Raw genomic sequence first — 14,871 nt, forward strand, 5'->3', positions numbered from 1 at the left:
TAAATTGAATTTTAACTTTGTCTATATTTTACTGTTACTTGTATAACCATATTGATAGTGTAGGAAACCTTACTATCATTAGTGTATACTTCTCCAGTTTTCCTATAGTCAGAATAGAAAACAATTACAATTTAAGTAGAAAATTATGCTGTGATTTCATTCCGCAACTGACCTTTTTTGGGGAGTACAGAAACTGGAAGCCTCTTCACTGGGATACTCAGTAACTCTTCAAAGACAGATATATTTTAGGCAGTTTTGAGGGGGAATTTAGCATCACACATCACATAAATTTAAAACCAGAAGACTGTGCTTTGGTTTTAGATGTTTCTGGAAACATTATTAATGTAATTCTTTGAAAATCCTTATCCTTAGCCAAACAGAGTTTGGAGTGATCATGTCAAGAGAGAGTAAGAGCAACTGTATTCTGTGAAGGACCTTGAAAATCACAGGTTAAAACAGGATAAAAGAGGAAGGGGAGAAACTCAGCAAATCTACAGCAGCATGATCTATGGATTTTGGGTTGAAAAGCTGCATTTCTCATCATAGAAAGACTGGAGAAGACAAGAGTCTAAGCAAGGATTTCAGCCACATAGATGAACTGAAGATAAATTGACAGATAAAAATAATCACCAAGGTGCAGACATTAACCAAATATGAAGAACTGTTTGCAATCAATTTTCTGTAGAAGGGGACACGTAAGAACTGGGACCAACCTGGTCTAGTGGAAGGTGTCCCTGCCCATGGCAGGGGGGCTGGAATGAAATCATCTTTAAGGTCCCTTCCAACCCAAACCATTCTGGGAGTCCATAAAGACATACTAGATGTCACAATGATGAGCATGTTAGAAATATCTACATAGGTACTGAACAGTTAAACAAGTATGTAATTAGTTACATCATCTTAATTAAAAGTAGCTGAGCAAAGCAATCCAGCTTCTAGACAGTTGCTCTCTGTTCCTTCTCATATTATTTACTTAGTTTCATAGTCCTCTAAGACAAAAAAAAAAAAAAAAAAAAGGTGTGCTACTGAAAAGATGGACTTTATAAAAGCACTTTTGCTTGGAATCCTAATATGCCAAGATGCCAGATGACAGATGGTTTATTCACATTAACAACTAATTTAGTTCATTAAGAACCTGAATTTGGCCCTTGGGTCCAAAAGGAGTGATGGAGCCCAAATTTCTTGAACTTTCTTTATGCTCCTTTGAATGCAGGACTTTTTTAGCAACATACAATATCTAGCCAAAGAGCAGTATTTGCCATAGAGCTGTGCCTGTGTTATTCTGAGAGAAAAATACGACATGCAGGGAAAAAAACCATCAGATAAAGTGAATTTATTTCCAAGAATAATAACATACATGTTGAACAGAAGTCCAAATTTGTAAGACCAATCCTGAAGGTCTAAAATAAATGCTACTCTTCTGAGCATACAAAGTTCTCATCAAACATAAATCTTATTTTCTATGCTGCACAATTCTTTATTATTTGTTAATGTATTTCAGCTCTGGGGCTATTGAAAATGTTACTTCATAAATACAGAATTAATTTGTGATATACTGATTTAAAATATTCTAAAGCAAATTTCTGCCTCTAATTAATAGGCAGATTTGATCTATACAATTAAATAATTTCAGAGATGCATAGTTTCATGTCTGTAAGTATCACAGACATTTATCCAGGGGTTAAATCTGGAAATAAAAGCGGGCATTTTTAAGTTACTTTATATAAATATGCAGATACATATATATGCATATGTATATTTTTTAAAATATGTATACATACATACCTCTAATAGAAGCTATTCTATTGATATGACAAAAGAAATTGATTCTGTTGTAGATCTAATATCTGTATGTCAGCAATATATAATGAAATTTTCATACATCTGTTGTTCAGGAAAGGACAGTTAGTGCAAAATCAACAGTAAAAGCTGGATAACTGTAGTTATTGAAATAATTTAAAAGCAAATGAGCATTTGAGATGTGTTTGCCAGAAGACTTAAAGCAGACTGGGGATTTCTATGTGTAACCTCTTTCATGAGACAAATCCCAAGGTCCTTTACTAAATAATGAAATTAGCAATGCAAATATTGATGAATACACTAGGTCAAACAAAGCAGTCCTTGCTTTGAGAGTGCTACTACCGTGAGTCAACAAACCAAGCGATTCCAGATGCAAAAAAAGTGCAAGCCCTAAAGCCAGCCAAATGGGAGACCTGGTTTTAAAGGCATGCTAGGTTTTTGGGAAGGATCAAAAAATGTTCAAAACAGTTTGCAAGTCTTGGTTTTGCTTTCTATATAATTGTTACATTTCATTGTGTCTGTTTGCTGTAGGGCTTTTTGCTTCTTACAGACAATCTTTGACACACTCATTAATGTGCCATTCTTTCCTGTAAGATGGTGGATGAACAGGTGTTTGGGCTTCAGAAGTTCCTGGGTTGCATATAGGTCATTTACTATATGGACTGGTGCTTCAAGAAATGATGTTCTTATACAGGCAATTCCCAGACACTTGGAAAAAGTTTGGGGTTTTCAAGTTTGGTCTTACAGTACTGTTTTATCTACCCCTGAAAAGAGAAACTAAAGCTCCACAGATCACAGCTGAAGACAGGCTCAAAAGAAATGAGTGGTGATTTAACTTTTACAACTTATTCTTTCTGAGTGAAACTTGTTTAGGCATGCTGGGCCTTCATGAAAACCCTCTGCAGCTTCTTAAAAAGAATGTGAGGGGTGAGTGAGGAATAATATTTTCAGTCACAGTGTGTTATAAGACTTCTAAGACTTCTTTCTTTTTTTTCCTTTTGCATTGTTTCCTCTTTGTAAATTTTTCTTCCTCTTTCTCCCTCCCTGGTTAAGAAACCATTGCTAGATTCATGTGCATTTATCCAGCTCCAATATTTGTTCATTACTAATAATAAGATTTATTCAAACTGCAAATTCCAAGACTGAAATGTTTAAGCCATTTGAAATTGCTCCAGAAATTGATCTCTAAATTTCTCAGCCAGATTTTTGGTCATACTTGTAAGTATTTTTGTTAGTACTTACAAGTTTTCATTTCAGATTCAATTAGTCACAGAGTCAGGCACAAAACTCCACCATATGATTCATAACTAATCAAGATAGTGTAAATCAACCACTGAGAATTCTACAAATATATAAGTAGCTGAGCAGTAAAACTTGAAATCAGCTTGTTACAAAAAGCTTAACCCACAAATGGCCATAAATTGAGCTCCAAAGGACCATGTGTGTGAGTCAAGGGAAACGTTTTTAAATTTTGTGGTCTATATTTTTTATCTTTTGCTTCTCTTATTATGCTCAAAAATGGAAACACTGTGATGCTTTAAAGTTTTCTTTGCATATCTCCCTTGCAGCATCTGTAGCAGTATTTGGGGCTGTTGATTGACTCTGAATCACACAAGTGTGTTATGCCCCTTTGTTTTTTACTTTGAGAATCTTTGATTTCCATTGAAGTGTTGATGAAGGCTGACAGTGCTCATTTTATATGTGATTCAGAGCAGCCGTAGCCATTCCTGTCTTTGAGAATGCAGTGGTGCAATGCAAATGTTCTGAAAAGGCTATGCATTCAAGATAGGGTCTTAATTATAGGTCACGTTGCTACCCGTAGGGTCTGAAGTTCAGTGATATTAAAGATTTGAAAGATATTTAAATAGAATTTTAAAGGAAAGCACAATGTGCAATGTATTCTCTGATTACAAAAATTATTTCCTAAGAATGAGTAAGAGACGAGCCCAAGGCCAGAATTTTGTCCTCTCTTCCAGATTTAAAGTCATCATCAGAAAGTCTCACACAATGGTCTTCCCCACCACACCCCTTGGATGATGCATTCCAGCACTCCAAAATGGTGATGCAGATCCAAGATGGGTTTCTGAGACAGCTTCATGCACACGCTTCTGAAGTTGTCTTTATTGCTTACATACAATAGTGTCTTTTTGGAGGTTTTCACAATATGACACTGCCACAGAAAGCAAGCTTTGGGACCATATGCTATGTCCCCACAACAAAAACACCTTGAGATCTTAAAAGAAGTTTGCCATCTCTTCTGGTCTTAAGTGTCTTCTAAAATATCAAACCAAGTCGACCTGCAAGCCTGTTGTGAAACTATGACATTAATAAAAAACATGAAAGGAAAACAGTTTCTGAGTTTACATTCTTAAAAAGAGAACAAGTTGCATATGAATCTAAAGATCCTAGTCAAAGTTAGGGAGCTGATTGGGATATTTTCCAAATGTAAGAATCAGTGTAAACTTGGATCACATTGAGAAGCAAGTGTGTTCTTTTCCTTGAAACAGCATTAAACAGTTGAGAATCAGTTACCTTATCTTATTCAGCAGAGCTTTTGAAAGAACAGGGGTGAAGACAATATTAATTTTTAAGTAATGTGAGCACAAGAAATCTGATGCCAAACTGCCCTTTACGGGATTGTTTTGAGCTAATTCCCAAGGCATCTTTCTGAAAATGTATCCTTTGGACTAAAAAAACAAGAAGGCAAAACCCACTCTCTTGGACCCTACTGTTTTAGTTCCCTGTATGAATCTTCTGGTTTGATTTAGGCATGTGCTGCTCTGTTCCCATGTGCATTGTTGTTGTAGTATTTACTTTGGAAGGAAAAGTGAGTATACGGTTCACGCCTTAACCTTGTCAAGCTTTCCCCTTACCAACTTGAACTGACACCATACAAATTCTGAAAGGAAAGGCCACAGCCAAAATTAATCATAAACATTAACCATAAAATATTACTCTTGACCCTACCAAGGGGCAGACCTCTAGGAATAACATCCTGCTCCTTAAGAAAATAACATCCCTCTCCAACCGAGAGGTGCAGACGATCTCGTCTGTGCATGATGGACACACTGACCTGTGCCTCGGGGTGTAACATCCGATCTCAGCTCAGAGGGAAATCTGCACTCCAGGCCTTACCTTATGGAAGTCAAACACAGCCCTATATACAGGCTTTGGCAACTTGTGTCCTCTGCATGAAACCAGTCCTGTCTCAGGTTGTGCTGTAAGGTTAGGGTTTTTACAAAGCCAGACTAAGGCTGAAGCTGGAAAATTTAGAGCTGCCACCCCAACTTCCAGGCTGTTTTGACCTGAATGAATACTGTAGGTATACACTTCACATCATTGCACCAACACTGAGCCCTGAGGGAAGGTTACAGTCTGTAGCTCCTTTGTAGCATTTCAGTTGAATAGTTTATTCCTAGAGACACAATCCGTAGGTTATTGGAGAACCTATTTCTGTAGCTATCAGACAGTATGTTGTTTATCAGCAAATTGAATTAATGAAGCCTCTGAAATCTGAAAACTCCAGAACCAAAACTAATTAGTATTGCCAAATACTAATTTTTTTGGAAAAGAAATAATAAATCAAATAAAAACTTACTTATTGCAAGTTGCTGGAGATGAAACATAGGTGCCTAAATCAAGCAAGACCTGCAACATTGAATGAAGCACTCCCTAAATACCAGTAAAATACCTGGCATGTAATAATAAATCAGGTTACTTCCCAGAAGATGTTGGTTGTACTGACATTGATAGAGAGAGATTTCAGCACCAAATTGTTGAACTCATGTCAAGGGTGCCCCGCAGATGTATTTCTGATACTGCAGGCCTCCCTTAATTCAATCCCTTGCCAGCAAGAGTAAGATATAAGTACCCCACTTTCCAGGAGTTCCCCCTTGCATAAACTCCTCAGTGTCACCTGACCAAGTGATTTTGGTCTTCAGTTTCCCAGCATGTCAGCCCCAGATGGAAACCAAGCTGCTGTTGGGACTGAGAGGTTAAATGGGAAGAGAACTGGGGAGACAAAATGACACCAATCTAAATTGGTGCATTTACAATCGTTACAGAAGACTAAAAGAAGATTTCCCTGGTAACCCCCATTTTTCCCTGTGGGAGAAAGTGGGGTTTGTTTCACCCATTGACAAATACCAATTAAAGAATAAACTTCAAGATTTTGCAATTGAATTATTACTTGTAACAAGTTCATGAGGTTAAAACTTCTGTGGGATTTCTATGCCGCACTGAAGTACAGCTATGCCCCCTGTGAATGAATTTGACAGATTTGATAGAGATGGTAGAGATTTTTGCTGTGTCATCTGCTGGATAAATGCCTTGAAATAAGTGTATATTTTCACAGGAATTGATGTGTGCTTGATTTGTATTTGTGTAGTCTATTTATCTAGTATCTCACAAATATAAACTGTACTCTATGCAGATGGCTTACTTCTGACAATGCAGTACAAACTAAATACACTCCTTCTTTCATGCTAATGCCAATACACCTCTCCTGGTATTAATAAGCTATTTAGACACATTCTGACAGCAGACTAGACCCCATCTTTGAGATCAGTACCTGACGCTCATATTTCTTCGCTCTTGCCCTCTGTTTCTTTTCACCATTCATCACACTGACTCTTACTTCCTATCCTCTGCTGTGAAATAGACACTACCTTTGTTTTGCACCAACAGTAAAACAGATCAAGGTGGTTCCATGTGTTGGTAAAGATAAATGTCGAGGCTAAAATCTTTCCTTGTGTGGCTTCCATTAAATTTCATTGTGTAGCATTTGTATGCTTTTCAGCTATGATACACAAAAAAGCCAGTGTTGCAAAAGATTTTCAGTTTCATAACACCATGCCTTTATAGAAAAACAGTGTCTTTTTAGGAAATCATTTCTTCCAGATTGAAATCAAATACCATTTAAACCTCCCTATGTTTTGTGACTTAGTTGTACAGTCTTTTCGAACAGCCCCGTCTCAAATGGCACAAGGTGGTAGATCATGTCAAGGAGAAGATTGGCAAAATGTGCCTTGGAATTATGCACACTATTTCAATGTAATAGTGAAAAATAAAGGTATTTTTTCATCTGTAGTTACAGCACTGGTAAGGACGAAAAAATATGAAGATGCATTTGAACAATTCTCATTGGAAGAGTCTTTTTTTTTACCCAGTGTCTCTCTTGAGGTGAGGTAACTGCAAGTCATCTCGCTTATCATGCTCACCTGATAGAAAGAGACAAACAGGTTTTTTGGGCATCTGTGTATAATGTTTTTTCCCTGGTAATGAACTAAAATATTTGGTTCTGAACTAAGGAATTTTTCTTTTGGCTTACAAAGCAGTTTGTTGCAAGAACTAAACTTAGTGATACAGGAGTAGGGAGCCTGCTGACTTCTGATAGTCCATCAAGGCTGACAGCTTAAGAAGACCTGCCAGGGTAGCTGTTCTCTCAGTTGGCTGAGCGATGGCATTTTCATCACCAGACAAAGTTCAGAATTTCCTTCACAGAAAAACTGACTGACTTTTTGAACTTTCACACTACTGAGCTGAGCAGAGTGAAACCAATTGTTGAGACACCATGCATGGATCTAAGGGACAGATGGGTCTGAACTATGCCAGAGAATCATGATAAGACATTCAACCTGCTTTCTTTTTCTATTTATTTCTTTTTAACAATTGTTCTTGCTCTACTGTTTGTTTTGAGTCTTACTTGCTTTTCACCATTTCTCAGTAGTAGTGAATACACAAGATATCCTGTGAGAAACCTGAGACCACTTAAAAAATAGCTCTGAGTTCAACTCACATTCACAGAGCAATGTTCTCCTTGAACATGAAGATCCAGACTGAAGGGAAGTTGGACACCTCTTGGATGTTACGGTTCCTCAGGAGCTTTCACTGGTGTCCATTCAGCAGCAGCTGTTCTTTTAGAAAGAATATTCTGTACAAAAAAAACACTAAAAGCAACTCAAATGGTGAAATTAGAGATCTACATAGATTACACTCCCAATGCAAAGGAATGGATTAGCTTAACTTTCAACTCCTGCTGTTTAATGTTGATTTAATATATTGTCTTGACTTTTAATAAGGTTATTGAAAGATAAAAGCATATAAGGAGCTGTGCCACAGATGCGACAGTCAGAACTTCATACACAAAATAAAAAGAGACATTATAATAAAATGAAAATTGAATGTTGCTTGTATAAAATCTGGCTTTGTTTTGATGCATAAAAAAGCAAACACTGTTCCATACTGAGGTTTTCAAGAATGTCTTAAGTACACAATGCTTCTGATGCCACCCCAGTTGCCTATATATAGATCTGTCTTGTGTAAAGAATTTAAAAAGCATTAGAATGAAGAAATCAAAGAGACAATAAATTTTAAACCAATCTTATTGTCTGCAGCCTAAAGTGTTATTAAGATCAAAGTGGAGCAAACATCTGGCATTTGCCTTTCTGCAAAAATTAGATCAAATTACCTACCATTGGATTTAGATCCATTCAGTAAGTTCTTTCCATTGTACTCATAGTTTTCTTTCTCCTTTTTATTTGCTAAATCTAACTTCACACCCAAATTCTAGCCTCTTCATTCATATGAAGTTGAAACAAATTAACAACAAAAATGGAAATCATGTTCCTCATGAACCTCTGTTTCCGAAGGAACGTTCAAGGTCCTTCAGATACTAAAGAGAGAAGTTCAGCAAGACTTCATCCATTAAGTGCAATTGTCTAGGAATAAACTTAACTGAGTGCACAAAACCCTGTCCCCATCCTTAAAAATGAAATTCTTTGAGACTACTCTTGTAAGTAGTGTCATTGCTGACTTTATTCCATATTAATCACTCCTAAAGTGTGTTGTTAAGAAGCTTGGCACAGTGGCCGATAGTTTTATATGTAATCTTATCCAGTATACATTTTCAGACTTCTAAATATATCTAATGCACACCTTGGCTTTTACACCTTTGTTTAGAGAGATAAATACATTTATGTTACATCTATATAGCATGATTTTTTAATTCTCTGTATAGAACAATGCACTAATACAAAGCTAAGATTGACAGTATGTCTGTTCTCTTAAATACAGAAAGCAGTGTGTCCTTACGCCTCAAAAACTGAATTACAAAAGTTGAACTAAAAGGAAAACAATATTGTCTGAAAATTCATCATTATATGAATCAAAAATCTCAACAGTGCTCAGTAGTGATGCCATACAATAAAATTATGATTAATGAATTTGAGTATTCTGTCCCATATGAGCTGTAAATTACACATTAATTCTTTCCAATTGCTTTATTGACAGAAACCTTATTGGTATTACTAGGCAGAAAGGTAAGATACAGCTCTCAAATATCCTGGAAAGAGAAAGAGATTTTTTTAACCTTTGTTATTTTGTGCTCATGTAATATGAACTCAAATACTACTTTTTTGCACAAGGCATTCTTTAAAAAAGAAATGCAAATGTACCAAGTTCAAATTTTCTTTGCAGAACTTTTATTGTGAGTCAGTGTAATTTTTCCATTGACCCATCCCCAAGCTATGTGATTTACATCTGTACCACAGCAAGGAGGAGTTATTGCTTATCACAACCTAGAAGTTTGGGGGGTTCTAATGCAATCCCAAATAGGTTTTTTTTACATCAGTATAGACTTTGATTCTCATAGCTTGCTCCTTGATTATTCAAAAAAAAAAGTGGATTATGAATTTTATTTTCAAAACTTCTGGAAAATAATAGGAAAGGGAGCAAGTGACACTTAAAGTTTCTGTTCTCCTGCACCCAGACCCGTGAAACCTAGAGAAAGAATTCAGGCAGCCAGAAGCCACACATTGTCAAAGGGCACCTTAAAGTCGTCAGCTACATTCCCAGGCAGGCAGTGCAGACAGGCTTCAGATGTTTTTATGTAGATGCATTGCAAGGTAGCATCAAAAATCTGCAATGGGATTCCTTGGGATACTTGTGCATTGCTGGGAATTTCTGGTTTCAGTCTCAGCTGATAAAAAAAAAAGATAAATCTGATGGTTATTAAAAATATGTACCAGTGATATCTCCATTGTTTTGGCTAAATACAAATACACATTAAATTTTCACTCCCTTAAAATTTAGATGATGCAGCTCTCCCCTTTGATTAGTGCATTGCAACCATTCAGGTAAGCAGGACAACTCAGAAAAAATTTTGGGCATTCTTCTGCAAAAATTGACTGTTGTATCTCAGTAATTAAGGAAGTGGTTTCTGAGGCAGGTATGAGTTATTTGGAGTGAATAAGATCTAATCATTTTTCATTTGGTTGTTCTTCTTCAGGAAACCTATGGTAACTAAAACCTGTAGGTTTACATCTACAGTGGAAAAAGAACATCAGCCCCAAGGGTGCAGTTCTAATTCTCCTTTTTGGTTTTTTTTGTTTGGGTTGGGTTTTTCATTTTGTTTTGGTGGTGAGTTTTTTATTTGGTTTAGGTTTGGGGTTTTTTTTGTTTGGATTGGGGTTTTTTCCACTCAGCAGAAGGTAAATTACAAGGTGAAGTTACCACATAATTTTTGCAAAGGCAAGGTCCCTGTTCCCAGCCAGGCACTGCTGGTGCCAGGCAGCTGGAGCAGAGCCACGGTGCTGTCTGTCCAGCTGACCCAAGTGCACCTACTGTGCACATCTGCTGCTCACATGGAAGCACACGCTCGGCAAATGCAGCGTTCTGTTGGTGCCTCAGTCTGACAATGCGGGCGTGAATTAATGGCACAGCACATGGATGACAGAGCACACACAGAAACCCCCAGCAGAGATCCAGCCTGTCTCACCGGGGACAGAGAAAAGGATGGTCTTGTTTCTATCTGCATCCCTGACAGCAGATAAAGGTGTGTGAATTCTCTCTCTCTTACCTTCTTTTGAACAGTGTAACTTAACTATAAAGCACATGGGAGGTATCTTCAATTCAAAGCTGGTACGCAGGAAAAATATAAATTATAATGAAATGATATGTTAATATATAAATAATGAGACCTCGGTACCAGGGAGTACTAGAAAGCTAAGCCCAGGAGGTTTTTATCTGGTTTAAATATTCAAATAAAGATATATATATATACACAACTTTTCAAGGAAACTTACTCTGCTCTACTGTGCCCGTATCTCAGACCAGGAAAAGTCAATCACCTTGCAAAAACAATGATTCTTAGCTAATTTTATTATCTTTTCAGTAACTTTTAGAAGCATGACAAAGCTAGACGTGAAGGAAGACTAAACTAAAAGGGGTGGAAAGTTTGAAGAAATCTGTTCTCTCTGGTTGCAGTCCTTCCTCAACCCTGGCCTTGCACATGTGCTGCCAGCAGGGACAAATCTTCCTGTTCTCTTTTATAATTGTTTTTCATCTCCTCTGTCCCTATTTGCAGCTTGTAATGTGGTGTATTGTAAAGGTGTTCCTTACTCTTTTTTTCTAAAACTAGCTAGACATGAAACTGAGATAGGCAGGCAGGCAGGCCAACTCCAACTTTAACTCTACAACAATTCAAGGCTGATTTATATTTTGAACTGTCACTATATGGTTTACGAGGGGAAAAGTGTGAGCAAAGATTGAGATTTTCCTTCTATAAATTGTGGAAGGGTGAGGAGGAAGTGACAGATCTCATTTAAAAACCTTATTGAAGTAGCCGTGTTGAATGATGGTGCCATTGCTTGTCTCTCTGTCTTATTGTCATAATGTAAAGCCTTTTATAATTAGAAGAAACCACAGAAGTCAGGATAAAGTACAACAGATCCAGAAAGAGCTGGAAACTTAAGGAAGAAAAAAAAGAAAACCAAACCAAAAAAAAAAAAAAAACAAAAAAAAAACCCCAACCACACACAAAAAAAAACCCACCAAAAAACCCCCAAAAAAACCCAAAAAAAACCCCAAAAAAACCAAAAAGCCAAACAACAATAGGCACAGGCTGGAGAAGATATTTTATTTATTTGTTACTAGTAGTTAAAATGACGTACAAAATGCTGGGAAGAAAAAACTCCAATTCTATTCAGTTACAAAATAATTAAAACTTCATTTTAAACCAAGTTTTGCTTTGTGAGACCGAGCATGAAAATACTGCAGCCTTAGGTTATATAGTCCATTGTTTTTAGAATAAAGCAGACATTTAAATACATATTGTGGTTGATATTAAATATCTCATATAATTGTAAGTTAGCAGAACTTTCTTACTCTCAGGCAATAACTAGCAATTCATAGAGGTTCTTTGTGTAAAATTTACATGGGTGAGGAGGGGATCTGCCTCAAGGGGAGTTCCATCATGATCTATGCACAGGCAGTTTTAGAACATAAAGATCTGGAATACTTTTATCAGTTTTACTTGAGAATTCTAGCCAAAACTTAAAGGAGTCAGTAATGTTTGAAGCTTTGCTTAACAGCTAAGGGTTTAGGGACATAGCAGTCACTGTCAAAGAAAATGGGAATTCTGCTGTCAACTTTACATGAAGAAAAAATCATTCATAAGGTGTTCCCATTTATTGAACACAAACCCAAGCTAGTATAAAATTTAGTCCAGCAATGACTGAGGTTGACCCTTTCCTATGGAAAAAATTTTAAAAGTAATTTAAAGGAAAACATTCCCTGCCTATTATCAGTGAAAGAGAATTTGTATTAATAAAAACATTAAATATCCATATCTTTCTGTTTAACTATTCACATTCCACACAGTGGAAACCTACTTTCTGTAATTCCAGATTTTAAAACTGGATTTTAAAATCCATGAAGAAATGTGTCAAACTGCTGAGTGAGAGTACACCGAATGAAATGCATTTTTAATAGTACCAATAAATGAGTTGCAATCAATTTTACAAACACAAACCTCACAGCAGTGGATTTTACAGAAAAACTAGATTAGTTGTAGAGATGCAGGATATCACCAATAAATGTGTGATACACTATATAACAGGTGGGACAACTGATAAAATGAGGCCACATAGGATGCATCTGTTACATGCCACTCATCATATATCTTTCCCTTTGGGCACGTTACTAAGGGCAGAATTATCTTCCTCAACATTCTATGGCAAGAAATGATGTCAAAATAATCACCTTATGGCTGAGAGAAGCATCTGGTGTGAGAGAGAACAGTTACACTGATAGTGGATGCTAGAGAATATTGTTGCTGAGTGGGGAAACTGAGTCCTGCACTCTCAAAGACTCATCATACAGTAAGTGTGGACTTGACTCCCATTTCACTCGTATCTGTGATGTCGAGGTTGGCTTCAGGCCTGGTCCTGACTCTTGCACAGGAACATGCCTTTGCTTGACAGGACCGGCTCTCAAGGCCCCACAGGCACAGCACGGGCACGGACAGAGCGCAGGCACAGGCACAGGCAGGGAGTTGTGCAGCACCTTGAAAGCTCTTCAGCACCCAGCTGGAAAGTGCCCTTGCAAGGGCAGAACCCAAGATACCCTCAGGCTTCCCATCGAGTGTTCGGGAAAGCAAGGGCAACATGCATGGATGGGCTGCCTCTCTGGTCACGTCTCATTAAACTAACTTCTTTTGTTGGACCTTCTCTGCTCTTGCCAAACTTTACAGCCCTGATCAAGTTTAAACTCCTAATCCTGAAGGAAAGAAACAATAAGATAACCTCACAGGTGAGAGTCATTGAGCTGTCGGAAGTAGTGTGTCCCCTTTTATGTTTTTTTCCCCCCCAAATGAGAGGGGCAGCCAGCCCAAAGTTTTCAGGAAATCCTCTTTACTTACTCCAAATCCAGTTTAAATACAAGTCTGTGGTAAAAGATACAAAAAGAGGATCATTGCTGGCAGAGTTCTGCATCTCTGTTTCAACAAACGGCGTGCCTGTGGCAAAGCTAAAATAACAATAACAATGCAATGTTTACTAGTCATGAATGTCATGTCTTTTGTCTCTTGTGTGGTTATTGCATTTGCAGTCACATGATGCTTGTTTTAATTTTTGCTCTGCTCTTTATGTACTAAATTACTGCCATTCTGTACTTGATCTTGGTTAGCAACATTTTTGTGCTGTGGTTATGTATCTGTGTGAAAAAGAGGAGTCTGGATACACACAATGAAGTAGGCATACTCATTGCATGTATGTATAGATACCACTGCCTAAAAGATACTGCATATACATATATATGTAGATACGAAGAATAAATGATACCAGAAATAGAAGACATCAAATGGATCTAGTGGCCTAAGAATGGGTTTTGTTTGGTTTAGAGAGCCATTAGAATTCAGAAGTATATTTATAGCCTTGTATATAGTTTCTTTTTAATTTATGTAATATATGACTAGGTATATAAATTAAAGCAAAACGTAAATAGAAGACAATATCTCTTCCTCTGTGTCTTCCTATTTATGTATCTTTCCTTTTTCTACTCCCTTTTGTACTCTCCCTGTCTACTTGCTTTGACCTTTTGCTTTTTAAGTTGCTGTAGATCTGTTTCCCATCCACCTATATTGACTTTTCAGCACTCCCACATCCCCCCATTGTTCTCCAGACACGGCTTTTGGATTACAGCTATTTTTTTGAAGAAGCATGTTAGAAACTCTTGACACAGCTTCTATTTTCAGTGATGGCTTTGCTACACTTTAAATTGCTCTTTCTCTATTTCTTATATAAGAATAGATTCATGCTTTGACATATATTGTCCTCTCACTTTGATGTTTCACATAATACAGTAAAAGCAAATAGCACAAAGGTGAACATTCGCAAAAGCCACAGCCCCACTTTCCCAGCAAGCGGCAAAAATGTGAATATACACTAGGAAACCTAATTCATGCTGTGGGTAATTAAGGGTTTTTTAATGTCTCATACCCCTGTTACTTTTTTTTTTTCAGTGAACATTCATGTATTTGCTCATCCATATCTATTTTCTCCCTTATGCACACACACAAGTGTGTGCCCTTTCCTAACATGAATTTTTTCCTTCTTTTTAGGGGGTTTTGCTTATTTTAGGTAATTCACTAGGTCCCTTTCAGTTTTGCCGAGCCTTGAAGGTAGGCTAGTTCATACCACTCACTCTCGTGCTGGCAGTGATTGTGTACAGTCAGAGTGCAATTGCTACTTTTTCTCAGTTTAGTCCAAGTCAATAGATATACACCGGCATTCC

At 37.1% G+C, this 14,871-nt stretch overlaps 1 protein-coding gene across 2 annotated transcripts in view; it reads right to left on the bottom strand.

The window, feature by feature from the left end:
• Nucleotides 1-11,695: 11,695 nt before the first annotated feature.
• Nucleotides 11,696-14,871, bottom strand: part of GREM1 (gremlin 1, DAN family BMP antagonist) — a 3,937-nt gene continuing 761 nt past the window's right edge. Inside the window, exon 2 of one of the 2 annotated variants that reach the window (XM_017742280.1) lies at nucleotides 11,696-14,868. In XM_017742280.1, the coding sequence (XP_017597769.1) occupies nucleotides 14,838-14,868 (31 nt within the window). In that variant the 3' untranslated portion in view covers nucleotides 11,696-14,837. The other variant, XM_008639547.2, reaches the window with a different exon arrangement.

The sequence above is a fragment of the Corvus brachyrhynchos genome, unplaced genomic scaffold (genome assembly GCF_000691975.1).
Source record: "Corvus brachyrhynchos isolate BGI_N302 unplaced genomic scaffold, ASM69197v1 scaffold115, whole genome shotgun sequence".
NCBI classification, from domain to species: Eukaryota; Metazoa; Chordata; class Aves; order Passeriformes; family Corvidae; genus Corvus; species Corvus brachyrhynchos.